Consider the following 17,471-nt stretch of genomic DNA (forward strand, 5'->3'; position numbering starts at 1 on the left):
GTGCGAGTGAGAAGCATGGGGCGCCTCAGTCACACTATTCCACCACGGCCCACCGTCCACGGGGTGTACCAAGGGTGCGAACCAAGGCCGTGCCCACGTTTCTTGCTTCCCGTTACCCAAAGCCGTCTCCAGCAATGGGCCGACCACGTCTTGCTGTCGGGACCCTTTGGAGACTGCCGCGCCGGCACAGTGTTTCCGGTCCACGTACAACTAACCAACCCCCGTAACGGCACTACCTCCTCGCTGCAGGCAATCCCAGAAGGTGTGAGGGGGTGAGAGGGTGCCCTGTCGATTCGAAGAACCGTCGGGTGGTTCTCAGCCTAATTTCCCTTTCTTTTAAACCGTATTGTCTAGCCTTCCGGGGAAGGACGCCTGCCTTTCCGGCTGGCAAAGTTTTTTGTGCCACGCTGGCTCGCATCGCGAGATTGGGCCTTGTCTTGTGCGCCTCTATGCGGGTGGCGCGCCGAACCGCCGATCGGACTCTTCCTTCACCGCGATCAGTGGAAAACTCGTCAAAGGGGAGGTCTGTCGATTATACATGGGTGTTGCGAGGAAAGGCGTTCCGTGTAGTGACGGTGCTTAGGGCGACAGGTTGAAGAGTTTTTCGTGTGTGCGCGCCTGTTAGGGCTACAGGCGGAAGTCCCGCGCAAACGTTAACAGCATGGTCCGTGCGCCCATACTGAAAATTTTGTGTACGGGAGAGAGTTGTCGATATCGTGGGCGAGGGCACAAACCAGATCCGTCGCCGATCGTTTGGGTAGGGCACCGCCGTGGGTGCAGCTAAGGAGCCCGTTGTCGTGTATGGCCCAAGCTATCCGGCGTGCAACGAGCCTCTCGAGGCCTTTTCCGATGCAGGAGAGGAGGGCTATAGGCCGCCAGGATCGAACGCTGCTCCGGTCTTTCTTCCCCGTTTTCGGTAGCATCGCGACTTCGGCCTTCTTCCAAGGCGCTGGGAAATGTCCGAGTTCCAGGCAACGTTGGTAGAGCCTGCGCACCGGCTCGGCCAACGAAACCCATCCGGCTTTTAATAGCCGGACGGTTATTCCGTCGATGCCCGGGGACGTGCTCGTAACCCCAATGCAGGAGCGCTCCGCCTCTTCCGCACTAACCTGGGTGTCCCAAGGGATTTTAGCCTCGTCCGCCGACCAGGCCTCCAAGGGGTCTCCCTGCAGGTCATCCTCCGCCGAAAATCGGCCAAGCACCTCCCGTTGCAGTGCTTCCGCTTTTGCTAAAGGCTCGCTCACTTGCTCGCCGTTAATAACCAGCGGCGGGGACCGGAGGCGTGGTCCGGCTCCCAGCCAGCCCACCATGTTCCACAAATCCTTATCGTCGCGCAGTTGGTCGATCCGGTGCCTCCAGTACTCCCGCTTCGCGGCCCGCACCCCTTTCGTATAGGCTTTTTCCTCGGCAGAGGCGTCTGCCCTATTTACAGCGCTCCGTTTAACCCGCTGGAATTCGGACCAGAGCCGCTGGCAGTTTTCGGTCCACCAGGGAGCCGAGCTGTCCCTTTTTCCCGCCGGCGTACCCACGACCCACGTCACTTGCTCCCATAAAGTTGTAAATTCAGCTACCCACGCGTCCAATGCGTAGCCATCGGCCGCGGATCCCGGGTCCGGCATGTCTTGCATGCCAAAAGCAAGTAGCTCCGCGAACTTTGGTAACCGGTCGTCCCTAACCGAAACGTTGATCGCCTCCGGGCGGGGGGCGCCGCGCGTCCGCAGCGTGGTATAAAGGGATTCGTGGTCGGAGCCTGTGTAAAGACTGCTGTCAACCACAGTTATTGTGCTGGGGAGGTTGGAAAAGACCATATCCAGTAAACCCCCGTCGCGGTGGGTGGGCACGCCGATATTTCCTGTGAAACTCATCCCCTGGGCTTGCGCCCATGCCGTCAGTTGGTCCCCTCCGCGTGCGTTTGCGCGGCCCGGCTGGTATGCAGCAGCCGCTACGTTAAAATCGCCGCCTAGCACCGTGGGTCCATTTGGCACGGTATTGTATACCATTTCCAGCGCGGCTTCAGTGCCCGGAGCCCTATATACGTTAACAAACAGTATTCCGTTAATTTCGAGCCAGAGTATGTCCCGCGTATTTTGGCCCTGCGGTAGCCGTCGTTGTGCGGCCCTTAGGGCTGCCCCCTTCTTGACGTAGGTGAGCACCCGGGGCCGGAGCCCAGTCATGGCTTCGTAAATATTGGCGTGCCATTCGTCCACTGGCGCAAAAACATCATAGCCCGGGTGCGTTTGTGTAGTCGTATTTAGCCCGCACCATGGCTCTTGAACGTTAACCAGGTCCACCTTTCTCTGGTGGCACAACTCCAATAGGCTCAGATGCACACCCATCCTTTTACCTACGTTGGCCCAAATTACGTCGAGGCATTCCCGCTGCATATTGCCGAGCGAGTATTTCGTCATATTAATCGACGGGTTGCTTCCAAGTCTATCCCATCAGCGGGGCAAGGTTCGGCAGCCGCTGCGTCCTCCTCCATTTCGGCTGCCCAAACGATTTCGTCGTGCACGCGTTCCTGTTCAACCTGCAGGAAGTTACGGATGTCCGCCCCTGCCGCCTCGCATGGCCGCGCTCTTTTGTTTGAAATGCTCGATCGGGAGCTCGAGGTTTGCGAATGCTGCGATGAGGTGCTTAGGACCGGGATTGCAGGTGCTGGCTCTCGGCGGGCCGTTTCGGCCCGGTCGTTAATAATCGCGGCACGGTTGGCACGTCCGATTCTGCGAATCCCCTTAAGTTTACGCTGTGAAAGTCGTTCAAACTTCCCATTTACCACCAAAGGTCGGGCAGGGCAATTCTCATGTCCGGATGGGAAATGGCCGTGGCAATTAACGCATTTGGGGGCTGCCTTGCACGGCTCTTCCTCTGTCGCATGTTTTGCTTCACCACATATGCCGCAACGCGCTTGCCGTACGCAGCGACGTATTTCGCAATATCCCTGGCAACCGTCGTGGTGGTGTGTAATTTTGCGTGATTTTTCAACCTTCCGCGCACGTCTCGACACTCCAAAAAGCTGAAAGGGCTTTACGGGTTGAAGGAAGGACACTATCCACGTGCCCTCAGCCGTATGTGGGTCGTAACCATGTTTGGAAATATGCCAGTTGACTGGCTGCTGGCCTGCTGCCACGGTAATCTCCTCCTGGATTACCTCATGTACGTCCTTTCTTCCGTCCAGGCAATTGAGCGTTCGGGGCACTCCAGAGACGGCGTATGTGTGCCAGGTTGTCGGGACAGTGACTTCCCGCGCGTCCAATGCGTCCATAATGGCCTTGACCGCGCTGGGGTTGAGGAGTTTTTGCCGTGTTTCCTCAGAGGCCACCGTAACACCCCAGCCCGTGGGGGTACGCTTGGCGTTTGGGATTTCACTGTGTGGCACCGAGACCAATTCGGCCAGTTTGGTCGTTACCGCGTATGGCTCCCTCGTCACCATCCGCAATTTGTTATTTACGCGGATCAGGATGCGGTTGGACGGCTGTTCTGTCAAACGTTTCGGGGCTTGGGAGCGGTCCCGGCCCGATTGGGAGGGAGTTGCGGAGCTGTCAGGTGCATTGCCGGGCGTCGTACGTATCGGGTACGAGCGCGTGGCCGGGGTTAAAATTTGCGTTGGGGCCGCCGCTGGTGGCGTGGCGGCTCGCTCGGCCCATGTGACCGATTTGTTAGTGGGCGTGCCTCTGCCTTTAGAGGCCGACGACGCCGTGCCCGTCCTCGTAATTAAAATGCTGCGCCTTTCGCTGGAACTGGTCGGCGAACGCGACGGGGAGCGTGAACGCTCTTTTTCAGGGAGGGTGCGACTGAGGAACCAGCCGCTGATCACGTCGTCAAGTTCAAGAACAATTCTCCTAAGCGCGGCGTCCTCCGGGGCCTGTAAACTTTCGAGCTTGGCTGCAAAGACCTCTTCGAGCCAGCTGCCGACTGTTTCCACGTTTTCCAACTCCTGCTGCAGTGTTTTGATGGCCAGGGCCGGGAGGCTGGAGTACCTTCCGCGGCCAGCCGGCTGAGGCGCGTTAGCGGTGCGCGTGTCGAGAGATACGTGTCCCGACTCGGCCTGGCCCTGCGGCAAAGTCTGCGGCGTGCTCTGCGGGCGCGCGCGGCGGTTTGAGACCTCTGGTGAGGCCATGACGACCAGCGCCCGGAGGGCGAAAATTCTTCAGCTGTTAAGCTTATTGGTGTGTTTGGGTGTGAATCGCTAACAAAGGTGGGTCTGACCCATGAATGGTGGAGGATGCTTGCCATATGCAGCAGAATGGGGTGGGGGTGGGCCAGGTGGCTGAGAATTACAAATCATGACCGATATTCCGCCTGGTTAAACATGAATCTGGATCTAGTCTTCCAAGGTAGAGAAGGGTTCAGTGAAGAAAGTTAGAAAAAAAAGTGTTGCTTGGTATTTGCGACCTGGGAAGACGGCTTGTTGTATCGCCGACCAAAGTTCAATAATCATCGCCTAAATCACTGTTGGTACAAAAGTGCGTCTTTGAGCGAACTTTTGCTTTTTTGACGCCTATCCGGTAAATTGCACCCGAAGCGCGACAGGGGCGGTAAGGCTGAGCATTAATTTCTGCATGTCAGCATCGTTTACGGTACGCGAACTTGGCATGGGACCACCTCAGACACCAGCAAGTCTGATTCTGTTCATTTGGAATTGCACTTGGCACCCAGGTATCCACTCTGGGGTCTTGTTCTTTTCGTCTTTACCTTGTTCACAGTCAACCGTTCACAATGTCAGGGGGATCTAACTTGTCCCAAATAAATCTGGCGCGCGTATATCAGCTGCAGACAGCCCCCAAATTGGTGAGCAGGTCTCCGACTGCGCCAAGAGGTGTGCTCATTTCCTTTCATGTCATTTGTTGTATAGCCGCGATGGGCTGGTGCCGGTGGAGACTCCCAAAATAACCTCAAAGATGCGGCCAATGGGGTAAACTTGTCCGGGGAGATAATAGGGGTGGACACCATGTAGATGCAGATTGGGGTTGCAGCACAGCCAGGATGCGACGCTGGCCTGTCCAGAGCCATGTCTTTTGAAGCAATCCTGCGTTTTAAACGACATTTGATCTTATTAGCCTTCCCCTCCCGCATTTCTGAGATCTATTGCTTTTTGTTCCTGTTTCTTTTCTCGACACTAATAACTTCCACGACACAGTAGCAATAATTAGTTCTTTTGTTCTACCCAAAACCGACCTGGCATTGGCGAGTGACAGTTCATGATTGGAGAAACCGGGCGGGAAAAGAAAATAGAGAGAGACAAAAGAAAGGCCAGCGAATAAATGGCGACACCAAACACGCTCAGCCCGAGCCGCCACGGGGCCGACGACAGTTCCAAGCAGGTCTACGAGCCGTCGGATCGATATGCAGAAGTCGTGCCCGGGCAGAACGCACCCTCGCCACTCGAGCAACAACCATACGACGCCCCTGTCCCGACACATGTCTACTACGACTCGCAACACAAGGAGCCCGCGGCTGCATACTACCACAATGTCGAGGGCTACGCGCAGCAGCAACAGCAGCAGCACTACCAACACCAAGCATACCATCCCGCTCCCAACTCGCCCAAAGTGTCGGCATCGACGCCACTGACGAACAATTCCGACAAGGCCGGCCAGCAAGGAGCCCGAAAGCGACCCAGCTGGCTCGTGGCGGCCGGCGTCGCCCTGGTTGCGGCGCTCATCGCGGCGGCCGTCTCCGGCATCGCCGTGTGGAAGGCCACAGAGAGCAAGGGAGCGGGAACCGGAACGGGAACCTGCGAGGCAACCGTCGGGCCTGATGGTAGACCTAACCCCACTGGCGGAAAGAATGGGGACGCCGTGACGTGCCCTGCTATTATGGGAACTAGCGTGGGCGGGGTCGACAAGGCCATCAGGCAAAACTCGGGTCTTGCCGCGGTCGGATGGCGAACCAAGGATGAGCGGTACATGCAGCTGTTTTATCAGGACGCAGACGACAATCTGATGACCAGTTGGTTTGGATCCATGTTTGTCAACTGGACCGTGCCGAGGAAGGTTGCCATGAGACCAGGCGATAAAGCCATGGGCGGCACGCCGCTCGCCGTGAGCACCATCTGGTTCGAGACCAACGTGGTAAGCACTGCCTCCACTCCCCCCATCTGTAGAAAACTTGGGACCATCTCTGAGTCTATTTTTTTTATTTTACCTTCCCCCCGCTCTGTTGCTCAAGGTTTTACCAGCTGACAGTTCTGCAACCCGATAGGTCGACGAGTACATGGCACAAAACCAGATGAACTATCTCGCACCAAACGGCACCGTTCGCGGATACAACTTCCGGCTGATCTGGCCAATGGGCTTGCCGGACGGCATCATGCAGACGAGCTACTCGGCCTCGACCCAATCGTCGCTCTCCTCCCTCTGGCCCCTGCAGCACTACCAAGATTCGGACGGTGCCATTTTCGAGGTGACCCAGGTCAACGACCGAGCCAAGCTGACCGACGTGCCCAACGCCGACAAGGGCACGCCGCTGCTCGCCCTCCCCGTCGCGGCCAAGCACGCCTCCAAGGAGGTGCGGCTGTTCTACCGCAACACGGACGGCAACCTCGCCCTGTACGAGCGCGACTCGACGGGAAAGGCCACCGACGCCACCGCCTCCCTGGGGATACCGATTCCCGCCGACGCCAAGCTGGCCGGCTTCGCCAATGCGCGCGCCGCCACGGGGCCCGGCATCAACACGTTTGTGCTGTGGCAGGACGGGTCGCGGGCCGGGGACAATGGCGGCATTCGGATCCTCACGCAGACGGACGGCGGCAAGGACTGGAAGGGCCCCGCTTCAGATCCCGTCTTCAAGGACGCAGACGTGCCCACCCACGTCACCTGCGTCAACGAGGGCATGGGCGGCAGCGACATTCCGGGCCAGCTCGGCGTTGCGCTCACCACGAGCAGTGACATGAACAGGTGTTTCTTCCAGGCAGGACGGAGGCTGAAGCAGGTGTGGCACGACGGGAAGCAGTGGGTGGATTTGGGGTTTGTGCTGATGCCCTGAGGTGGAGAGACTCGAAAATTTGTAATAAAATATATTCCTCACGACTATTAAAATTTAATGCCTTTTTTGCCACAGAATTACCTGCCGAGGCCCAACAGAAGAGAGCGTGGCTGCTCTGGCAGCACAACGCGATTGCTCTCAACACACCACTACAGAGTATCTGAAAGACTGGAAAAGTCAATCAAATACGCTGGTGAAATTAGTGAATTACCCCCCGGCCCACTCACGCGTCCACCTTTGAGGGTGCAACTTCGACGTGCTGAACCGTGGCGGCCTCTTCCTCGGCCGTCTTCTCTCCATACCCATTGCCGCCACCCCCCTTGCCACCACCATACCCATACCCGTAGCCGCCTCCCTTCTCCTTCTTGCTGTCCTTGGCGGCCTTGAGCCCCTGGTAGGCCTTGAGGCCGACCTCGACGGCCGTCTGCGCGACGCCCTCGACCGCCTTCTTCAGCGCCTCCTTCTTCTTCTCCTTCTTGTCCTCCTTGTAGCCCCCGTACCCGTACCCGTCGCCCTTGTCCGGCTTGTAGCCGCCCCCCGCGACGTTTTGCTCCGTCGTATCGGGGGCGCTGGCCGCCGCCGCCGCTGCCGCGGGCTCGTCGCGAGCCGCCAGGCGTGGCTGCTGCGTCTCTGAGGGCAGGAGGCCTGGCGAGGGGAAGGACGGCGAGCGGGGCACGGCGGGGGCCACCTCGCGGTTGATGCTAAAGGTGGCGTCGCGGGCCGACAGTGGAGCAGAGTCCCCACCGTCTATGCTAAAGGTTGCTTCCCGGGCTGAGGGGGGCACAGAGTCGCAACCCTCAAAGTTGAAATTTGCAGAGCGGGATGAGAGGGGGGCAGATGCCACGAGGGCGGCGGCGGCAAGGGGGGCAAGGATGATGGTCTGCTTGACGTTCCTCATTTTGGCTGGAGTTCGTTTTTTTTTTCTTTTCTTTTTTAAAGTTTGGTATTTTCTTGGTGGGTGGTGTAGGTGGTTGCTGTTATGTTTGTAGTGGTTGCAAAATGGTTGGCTGTTGCTGTTATCAATGGTCTGTTGCCGGTGATGCTGTTGTTGTTATGCCGACTTCAGGCTACAATTGGAATGGAGAAAGAAGGGTGTTTAGATGCTTTCTGCGATGGAATGGAAAGCTTGGACTGTTGAGATGCTTTGTGCATGCTGGTGTCGAAACAAACAGGACCAACTTGGACAAGAGCCGCATGCCGTTTTTATATTGGAAACCAAGCTCGCCGAGTATGCGTATACAACACTGCTCCTCGCCCTAAATCGCCCTTAGAGATATTTTTGGCATCAAACCGACACGCCAGCTATCGGCGGTTCGACAAACACCGCTTCTAGTTTCCATGTTTACTCCTGATAATCGCGCAGTCGACTGTCAACCATGGTGGTCCCAGTAGCTATTTTCGTCCCAGAAGTCGGCTGAAGCTAAGAATAAAGATAGTTGTCATACTTTTTTGGTGCCCGTATTTCGGATAGACGTCACGGAGGGGTGACAACAACATCCGAAAAAAAAGAAAGACATGTGGTCGGTTTGGTATTGGGACGATTCTGGACTCTGCTTTTCACGCCATCCCATGTACCCGGAGCGGAGTTCCCCCGCTCCTTAGTCAAGATAACTGGCCGAGTACGGTCGTTATCATTTTTAGATCACCGCAAGTCCGAATTATGTAATTGGGCCTTTCGTTTACGTCATTAATCACACTTTGTCTGCTTGCATTCGTAGATAAAGTCGTGCTCGGGTTGCGATAATTGCCGGGGTCTGCCGATGACGCCTTTTTTTTTTCTTCTTTTTTTTTTCTCCCCTTTCGACGGCTCCTTCGGGATGCGGAGTTGCTTAAACCGCGCTCGGCCAAATCCAGCAAGAAAAGAGGAGAACGACAACTCTCAAGATATTACCGTAACCTGCATACGGTCGCGTGTTGGCGAGCACGATAAGAACTTTACTACCGTATCTCGGCACTTTCGATAAGCAACATGCCAACGAAAGTAACAGTCTGCCAAGTGCCCAAAGGAGTAACGGCCCGTGGCTTTAGACCATTTGCATCCCAGCACCTCCGCACTGGTCAACACGGGCAACTTGCTGGGTTTTGAGAGAAGGAATCTCTATCCACCCTCTCACCCATCAAAGCGCCAGACTCTCCCCATCACTGTCTCGCCCTCCTTCGGGAGCCCGAGGGCCAACACTCTCCTGCAGGTGCCGCAGATACCATCGTTGCTAATCACCGGCAGCCCAGGAGCGGCACTTGCTGGAGTAGGCAATGATGCATTCCCATCTGCGAGCAAGAGGGCAGCAGTTGTCGCTGCGGATGAAGTACCGATAAGGGTGGCGACAGCCCACCGCAGTCCTTTGGACTTTCTCCTTTGGGAGAATCAATATCAGCTACAAACTTCCGCAAGCCTCTATACACTCCAATTGTGGGCTTGGCAGGGAGCTGCGAGTGACCGCGGTCTGTTGTCTACGGCCCGCTCAGGGGCGAGTTCCATAAGGGTAAAAGCTGCGGTTACGGCAACGGCCTGAGCAGGGAGGATGGTAGCGAATCGGATGCTTATGGCGAGAAAGGGCGACCGTCTTTGAGGAAAGGCTCTGTTTTGGTGTTTGGCTGGGTTCAACACAGGCTGAGCTACTTATTCATTCACGAGGAATGATGAGGATGCACAGGAGTCCCTATAGTTGAGGAATCTCGGTATATACCGGCGATCCTAAAGCAGCTTTAGCCTTGTATTTATTTGCACTCAATGAAAGGAGCTTTAAGACGAAAGAAACAATTGATTTTACAAAGCTTTTTCATTGAAGAATCGAGGGAAACGCTTATTCGCCAAACGAAGGCTGTAAGTCCTGCCTCTATCCTCCCAGTTAGACTAGTACCTCTTGGGTTATAATTGGGATTGGCCTGCTATCAAGCAAGCTACTTTTGCGGAAGAACCTGCGAGCTCACCCTTCCAATATCACCGCTGCTATCTGGTGAAGGCCATTGACCGTAGCCTTATCTGTATTGGTTCTACAGTGAAACGCGGCGTGCCGCTCGTCCAGCGAGGCCAAACAAGTTGTAACTTTGGCATTAAACCTGCCCGCCAGCCTAGATTCAAGAGGTTCCAGGCTCTAATAAAAGGCCAGGGATCCTCATAAACAGTACATTAGAGGTTTTGATATTTCCGCTCTCGGCTAAAACTACAATATTCGTTACGCAGAGAAGCCTGTAAAATATGTAGTTCTAACACTTACTTGGCTTTCGTTAATATCCCACCAGCACTGGATAGAAATTGAACCGAAGCTGTCTAGGCTTTAATGTGAGGTTTAAAAATACAGCTTTTTTAAATTATTAAGATTTAAGGTTGTTACTGCACCCAATTTGGGAGCTAAATATATTTCTTTTGCATTTACTCACCGGGAAAGCCGATCGTCTATTTTAAGCAGCATCTTTAAATTGAGCCTAACCCCACTTACAGTTGTTTTCGAGATATATGAATCGCTCCTGGACAATATTTGGTGTAAATTTCAGTCCACGATCACCGCCGTCTCAAAGTCCTCCGCATCGAAATTCTTGTATTATCTAAAGCAATTCCACCTCTACCTCTCTCTTAACATGCTCCCTCCGCTTGCTCTTACTCTAATTATAGCGCTTATATCCCTCACAAAGGCTGTGGCAGCGCAAACGCCATCCTTTCTTTACGCCTTTCCCGATTGCAAACTTGATGAGGTTGAAACTCATGGCGGCATTAATGAAAAGAAGAACGGTATATTTATACTAAGTCCCAGAACGGCGCTCGCATTTGTACTTGCCCAAAAGAAAGATGTTGTATGCCAAGTACGCACCATAGGAATCGAGCGTATCTTTAAACGCGACTCTCGATACTTTTGGAGCGCAGATGCCAAAATCAGCCTCGCAAATCTAGAGTGGTGCCGCAGCGCCTTGAAAGACAATTACGTCTACTATAACCAGCCTAAAGCTGAGGGAGAGAATAGAGTAAAGGCTCCAGACTTGGTACAAACTTGAGAAAGTATTGGAATTGTACCAGAGGGTTAGTTCATGTGTCGGTCATGGCACGGAATGGAAGAGAGGAGATGCAGCGGCAAGACCTGCGTATACACTCGTCTAAACCCATGGGTGTGACTTGAAAATACCCTTGAGACGTCGTCTCGCAGGAAAGCATCACGATCATGAATATAAAGGTAGCTTATCACGCACTCAATTTAAATTCATGTCTATCGGACTCAAAAACACTTTTCGCCACACTAAGCACTCAAAACAACAGTGACCACACCGCTGCCCTCCACGGGCTTACTTGCTGGCAGCAAACTTGACCGCTGCAGCCTTGACGTTTGCAGCCAGCGCCTTGGGCTGGCTCAGGAAGGGCGCGTGGCCGGTGGTCATGGTGGCCTTGAAAGCGTCCGCGGGGAAGCCGGCCGTCATGCTCTGCTGCAGGGACGGGGGCACGGCGTTGTCCTGAGTCGTGTACACGTAACCGACAGGGATGCCGTTGCTCCACGGCTGGAAGGTGTTCTTCTCCGTCACAATCTTGACAGTCTCGGAGCGCAGCTGTGACACGGCCCAAGCGACGGTCCCCTGGTTGGTGAGATCGTTGTAAAAGACGTGGGCGGGGTCGATAGGGTTCATGAATTGGCCCTGTATAGAAATGTTAATATGTTTTGAGCTCGGGATTCCACAGCTGAATTAACGGGTCAATATGCATCAATAGCGTGCTTACAGTGACATTGAACCAGGCGGGAAACTGCCCTCCCAGTGCATCAGACAGGCTAACCTGTGCGGGCAGCACAAACGCGCAGAGGTACAGCACGCCCACGACGCCGCCCTTCTTGCCGGCTGCCGCACGGTCCTTGACGCTCAACCCGGCGACCGCAACGGAAGCTGGAACTCCAGCGTACGAATGCGCGACCAGGACGACGTTGTTGCCCAGGTCGGCCTGGCGGGTGAGCTCAGCGCGGATGCGGGCCGCGTCGTCGAGCATGCCGACATTGGGATCCTTGGTGCCGACGCTTGCGAGCGAGACCGAGGTGGAAGGGTACGCAAGCAGGGCCAGCTCGGTGCGCAGGCTTTCGTACACGATGGGCTGGTGCCAGGCGCCCGGGGCTATGACCACGGTGGGAGGCTTGGCTGGTAGGGTGGGGCCACGGGGACTGAGAAGGCCGGGAAGGTCGCGTCGGGCTGGTGGAGCGGCGATGGCGGAGGAAATGAGGGTGGCTGCCAGGAGAGTGCTGTTGGAAAGGCGCATTTTGGACTGTTGAAATAGAAAAAAAAAGATGAATGAACGTTTAAAAAGTTGAATCAAGTCTCTCCTGCAGAGAAGACCAAAAGAATGTCGTGAAGAAGAAGTTGTAATAAACGAGTGAATGATGCGCGATGGTTCCCAGCCAAGGAAATTGCTTCACATTCCGTGCATCCTCAGAGACTTTATAGCACATATTCTCGGTGAAGCACAAGCAATACACGTGGCTGTGTACACATTGGCGGCAAGCTACCGAGGAAAATTTGTTAGAGCCGCTCCTCGCAAAGCCCCTCGCGCTAATCTTGATACATCAGGGGCAGGGCTGACTCCAGATCAAGGCCGGCCGCGCTAGCGCAGTCCCAACGGTACCGGCAGGCTCGTAACAAGGTAAAGTTGAATGCCACTAGCTTCGTTACACCTGGCTGGCCGGTCTGGTGGCGGCAAATTCTTCGTACTTGTAGACCCTATGGCAAGAGGACGCGCGCTGACATTCCTGCTGAACGCCTAGGCAAGTAAAGGAGATAAATTCTGGACAGGTGCCCAGCTCGCCCCCGGAGAGCCCGATGTTTCTAATGAATCTGGGGAAATCAAGCCATGCGTAAGAATCTAGCCTTATCAAACAAGACAGGCCCCTGGCATAGCCCGCATTCTCAACGCTCTTACTTTCGATGCGAAGACTTGTTACATTTTTCTTTTTCTTGGCACAATTTCTGCTGTTCTATGGTTTTCGCCGTAGTCCCCATTTAATAGTGCCTGCTGTGCTGCAGGCCACTTACAAAGGATGATCGTTACAAACGTGCCCAAAGTAGGGTAAAACTCTCAACATCTGCTCGGTATATCTCTACGTACATGAAGTTTACATCGCACTTTACAAAAAACTCAACGTCTTCTGTAACGGCCTCGTCAACCGTCAAAATATCGGGAAGAAGGTGAGTCTGCTCGTGCTCCTGCCCCCCTACAATGCATGCGCATTTGGCCGCCACTGCTGAGCCTGCTTCCCAAGACGGTGGCGTAGATATCGCCACCATGGCCAGCCACAGAGTGTCCGCCATGGCCGAAAACTGCACAAACGCCTCGTCGCTGCCACGCTCACCGGCCATCTATAATCTAGACCTGGAACAGATTTTCCTGCCCGCCGCTCCCTCTGTAGGCCGCTTGTTTGGGGTGCACCTGGAAAGCTCACACCCACGTCAAGTATCTACTTTTGACAGAAACATGGACAATAGATCCCATACAGGTAAGATCTGGCTTTGCAATCCTTGCGCCATTGTCAAGAAGAACTTTTCGGAGCATCAGCAGGGATAAGTAATACCTTGGGATGCTCTACATCAAAGAAAAATAATCGCTAGGTCTCATGTTGAGGTAGCCTCAAGCTCACCCGCGTCTCCCCTCGGTATCTTACGTCGAATCCCTTTCCTCAGCAAGTGTCAGGGCGAAATCATGAGCAAATGTACCATCCCCACCATCGCCGGAACTGAATGAGCAAACCGGCCTAATTACTCCTCCGTCGCACCGATATCGTCGCGACCAAAAGCCAACCAACAAGCAGACCATGGCACATGTTTATGCTGTAACAAATCGGCTCCTTTCATACCCGGATTAGATCCGCAATTGCGACCAATGCCGAGATCATACCATGCACTATTGTCAAGCGAGAAGGCTAGCAGCAATTCTCGAGGAGCCCAACATGTTCGAGGGTGCTTGTAAAGTATTACGAAGCATACATAGCGTCGACCAATTCACGTGTAACTCACTCCTAGGTCGAAGCTCGTTTTTGGACCCTGTTCACCTGGTGGTTAAGAGTGGTAAACTAAAGAACATGTCCAACTTCCCAAAGGCGTCAGAGGTTCCCGTGACCAGCGAAAATAGTTCACTCCTGGACTGGACAGCTCCACCCTTCAAACACCTGGGTTAGTTTACTCTGGGAAACTTGGTGAACTTGGTGATGCCGTTCAATTGGGGACAAAGACCTCTAATACAGGCGACGAGAGAGGTTGTTAGAAAGACACACATATTCGATGCAGTCAAACGCTCGCGGCGCAGGACAATGTGTGGAGCCCTGGCATTACCTTTCGAGTGGCCGCCTTCCGTGTACGGGGAATATAGGGAGAAATGCAGCCTATGATCCGGTCTAGGCTATGAAAATTAGTTGTGCTGCTTTGCATGCGGCAGGCAGGCTGCCGCTACAGCTTTCCATGAACCTTTATCGCACAGAAAGACGCAAACGCTGCCGTTATGTAATCTTCAAACGCGTTGGGCCATCAACAAGTTCGACATCGGATATGGTGTAGTGGCTAACATACGACGCTCTCAATCCACAACAGGATCCGTCGTGCCCGGGGTTCGATTCCCCGTATCCGAGATAATATTCTCTTTTTGTCTTTTTGTTGCCATTCATTGATCAAGTTCTCTTTTGCTTTTTACCTTCAGCTTGTTGCCGATGTACTTGTTGTTGCCCGCGGTCACACCACAATGTCACCAAAACGTCATGTTACACATTCAATCCCACAAGCTCGGAAGGAACTGCGCTTCGCCACAGTAAGACACAAACACAATGGGGATGAATGTGCATGATGGTGATTAGGATTGCATCTTCATTTAACAGATGCCGTATATCTTCTGGCACTACTTGGCTACTAAATGCGTACCAATTCACCGGGTCTGGTAAAGCCATTGCGGCTGGCCGATTCGCCGCAGTCGCATGTCTTATGCCTCTCAAAATTGCTGTCAAGATGATGCACTGCAGCAGCTCCTGCACCATCAATCGCGAGCACTAGGAACTCGCCAGAGATATGTATGACCAAGGGAGGGTGCCACGTGGCAGGGCTGACAGCAAAGCTACAACCTGTGCTATTGTAACCCACATCAAATTCTATTGTCTATGGATACCTGATACCAGAAAGCTTAAGATATTGCCGATGTTTTCCGCCACAAGGCAATTCGTCGTGCTTGACAGGATGATAACCATGCCACGATTCCCAGGCTCGACGCGCCTAGATATCGCTAGTCATCAAGTTTATTTTCTGTCTGACCTATTCTATCAAACCTCTCCAAGCCAGGCTGTATGGTCCCTGTAGATTATAAGCCAGGGACTACATTAGGAGAACAAGAAATTAATCTTTCCGATGAAAGGACTGGGATTGAGCTCCCCATAATCCTTCCGCCCCCAACGCGGGTCGGCCCTAGACAAAAGAAGTCCGCTCCTGCATGCAGCGCCGAAATTGCCGTTTCGTTTGACTACTGGAGAGGGGTGGGGCTCGGCGATAAGCAGGCCCCAAACGGCGGGTTGCGCTGCTACAGCTCGTGTATTGGCGTTTTTCTGCTGACGCACAGCCACGATGCCCGCAATCCTTTCGGCGCTGTGGTATTCGAATCGGGGAGAAGCTCACCGGCCCATGCTCGTCAAAAATATAGGAAGATTAGGCAGCCAGCGACAAACTGTATAATACACAAGATTATGGGCGTCTCGTCTGGTCACAACAGTTCTCCTTTCCTGCAACATACGGTACGATCCGTGTGCCAAGCCAACTGTGCAAAGTCGAGTAAGGACAGCACGCGCGCGCGCAAGATGTTTTACCAAACAAGTTGGAGCAGAATGGTGGCAGTGGCATCGCTGTGCCTCTTGACGATTGCCAACGCCAAATACGTCAGCTACCCACGGCCGTCAATCTACACCAAATCGGCGCACTTTTCTCTCAAGGTCAACGGGACATATGTAAACACAACCAACTATGCCGGCTACGATTACGTCCACATCTCCATGGACCAGGGTTACAGGACCGAGTTCCGCATCGCCATCACGGACCAACCCGCAATCACATCGTACACCATCTCCCCGCAGCGGCTGCCAATCCAGGCCCGGGTAGAGGGCAAGGAGCTCATATTCTCGCTCGTAAAGGCGCACTACCTGATCGTCAGGCTAAATGACTCCAAGAACACCAAGGGCTTCGTGGTCATGATCGACCCCATCGAGGAGAACGTGCCGCAGCCGCGCGGGAACGGCATCTACAACGTTCTCGACCACAAGGCCGACGACACCGGGGCCTCCCTCAACACAGGCATCCAATCGGCGCTCGACGCAGCCGGCGCACGCCCCGGCAGCATCGTCTACGTACCGCCGGGCCTCTACCTGACGGGCAACCTGGTGCTGCCCAGCCGCACGTCGCTCTACCTTGCGGGCGGCGCGGTGCTCCGCTTCACGGGCGTCATGGCGGACTACAAGATGATGTACAAAAAGTCGGACCTGTTCCCCGGAACCTGGTGGATCACGACGGAGGCGGGCTCCGTCGACGTCAAGGTGTACGGGCGCGGCACCATCGACGGCAACGGCGAAAAGACGCGCGACAACAAGTTCATGGCCAGCATGCTCGTGCCGTCGGGCACGACCAACTTCCGGGTGGACGGCGTGCTGGTGCGCGACAGCTCCTTCTGGGGGGTGGTGGCCGTCCAGTCCGAGGGCGTCTACATGGTGAACCTCAAGGTGCTGAACCGCTTCGGCATCACGCAGAACGACGGCGTCGACGTGTGCGAGTCGACGCGCGTCACGGTCCGGCGGTCCATCGCCGTGGCCAAGGACGACAGCTTCTCGACCAAGACGTGGCCCGAGGACACGGGCACCACCGTCCCGTACCCCTACGCCCCGCGGCCGCTGGCCGACGTCGTGTTCGAGGACTGCCTGGCCTGGACCGAGTGCTTCGGCTACAAGGTCGGCGAGGGCGTGTGGCAGCGCCAGAGCAACGTGACCTTTCGCGACAGCGTCGTGCACCGGGCCGGCGTGGGCCTCGGCGTGCACCACAAGTTTGGCACCGCCGCCGCCGACTCGGTGACCTTTGACAACATCGACATTGAGAACCTGGGCGGCTCGCCCGGCGGGTTCGCGTCGTGGCTGATTGCTTACGTCAACAATGTCAACTCGGGCGTCGGTCCCATCACGCGCCTGGTCGTCAGCAACATTCGCGCGCGCAAGCAGGGCGGCAGGGATGGGTATCTGCAAGGCAACGGGACGTCCTCCATGGTCAGCGACGTCACGTTCCGCAACGTCTACATGGGCGACAGCAAGACGCCTGCCAAGTCGCTCAAGGAGATGAACATTCTGCGGACGGCTTTCTCTGAGAAGATCAAGATTTCCAACTCTTGAGGATTGGGCACATGGGCGGCTGACCATGATCATGACAAGCTTGGGGTATCAGTAGAGCTGCAGGTGTGGTTTACGAGCTTATCAGCGAGGTACCAACCAAGTAATGATATAAAGTCCAAATTACCTCCC

At 54.9% G+C, this 17,471-nt stretch overlaps 6 protein-coding genes and 1 non-coding gene across 7 annotated transcripts; 3 read left to right on the forward strand and 4 right to left on the reverse strand.

Moving 5' to 3' along the window:
- Positions 1–5,003: 5,003 nt before the first annotated feature.
- MGG_09612 (uncharacterized protein) lies at positions 5,004–7,137 on the forward strand. Its single transcript, XM_003721427.1, has 2 exons — positions 5,004–6,071; positions 6,202–7,137. Exons 1-2 carry the CDS (start codon positions 5,262–5,264, stop codon positions 6,982–6,984), a joined length of 1,593 nt encoding a protein of 530 aa, XP_003721475.1. The 5' UTR covers positions 5,004–5,261; the 3' UTR covers positions 6,985–7,137.
- Positions 7,123–7,882, reverse strand: MGG_14052 (uncharacterized protein; the record flags this gene model as incomplete). The annotated part of the gene is made up of 2 exons (XM_003721428.1): positions 7,123–7,144; positions 7,212–7,882. The coding sequence occupies 2 exons, from the start codon at positions 7,880–7,882 to the stop codon at positions 7,123–7,125; spliced, it is 693 nt and encodes a 230-aa protein (XP_003721476.1).
- Positions 7,883–9,094: 1,212 nt separating this feature from the next.
- On the reverse strand, positions 9,095–10,397 carry MGG_18089 (uncharacterized protein; the record flags this gene model as incomplete). The annotated part of the gene is made up of 4 exons (XM_003721429.1): positions 9,095–9,338; positions 9,916–10,079; positions 10,203–10,260; positions 10,366–10,397. 4 exons carry the CDS (start codon positions 10,395–10,397, stop codon positions 9,095–9,097), a joined length of 498 nt encoding a protein of 165 aa, XP_003721477.1.
- Positions 10,398–11,259: 862 nt separating this feature from the next.
- On the reverse strand, positions 11,260–12,211 carry MGG_09610 (uncharacterized protein; the record flags this gene model as incomplete). Its single annotated transcript, XM_003721430.1, has 2 exons — positions 11,260–11,604; positions 11,687–12,211. 2 exons carry the CDS (start codon positions 12,209–12,211, stop codon positions 11,260–11,262), a joined length of 870 nt encoding a protein of 289 aa, XP_003721478.1.
- Positions 12,212–12,617: 406 nt separating this feature from the next.
- MGG_09609 (uncharacterized protein) lies at positions 12,618–13,305 on the reverse strand (the record flags this gene model as incomplete). The annotated part of the gene is made up of 3 exons (XM_003721431.1): positions 12,618–12,709; positions 12,869–12,915; positions 13,055–13,305. 3 exons carry the CDS (start codon positions 13,303–13,305, stop codon positions 12,618–12,620), a joined length of 390 nt encoding a protein of 129 aa, XP_003721479.1.
- Positions 13,306–14,481: 1,176 nt separating this feature from the next.
- MGG_20318 lies at positions 14,482–14,567 on the forward strand. Its single transcript has one exon. It is a non-coding gene; the product is annotated as a tRNA-Glu (tRNA).
- A 110-nt stretch (positions 14,568–14,677) lies between these two features.
- On the forward strand, positions 14,678–17,466 carry MGG_09608 (uncharacterized protein; the record flags this gene model as incomplete). Its single annotated transcript, XM_003721432.1, has 2 exons — positions 14,678–14,743; positions 15,261–17,466. The coding sequence occupies 2 exons, from the start codon at positions 14,678–14,680 to the stop codon at positions 17,340–17,342; spliced, it is 2,148 nt and encodes a 715-aa protein (XP_003721480.1). The 3' UTR covers positions 17,343–17,466.
- Positions 17,467–17,471: the final 5 nt, after the last annotated feature.

The sequence above is a fragment of the Pyricularia oryzae genome, chromosome 7 (assembly GCF_000002495.2).
Source record: "Pyricularia oryzae 70-15 chromosome 7, whole genome shotgun sequence".
Taxonomy (NCBI): Eukaryota; Fungi; Ascomycota; class Sordariomycetes; order Magnaporthales; family Pyriculariaceae; genus Pyricularia; species Pyricularia oryzae.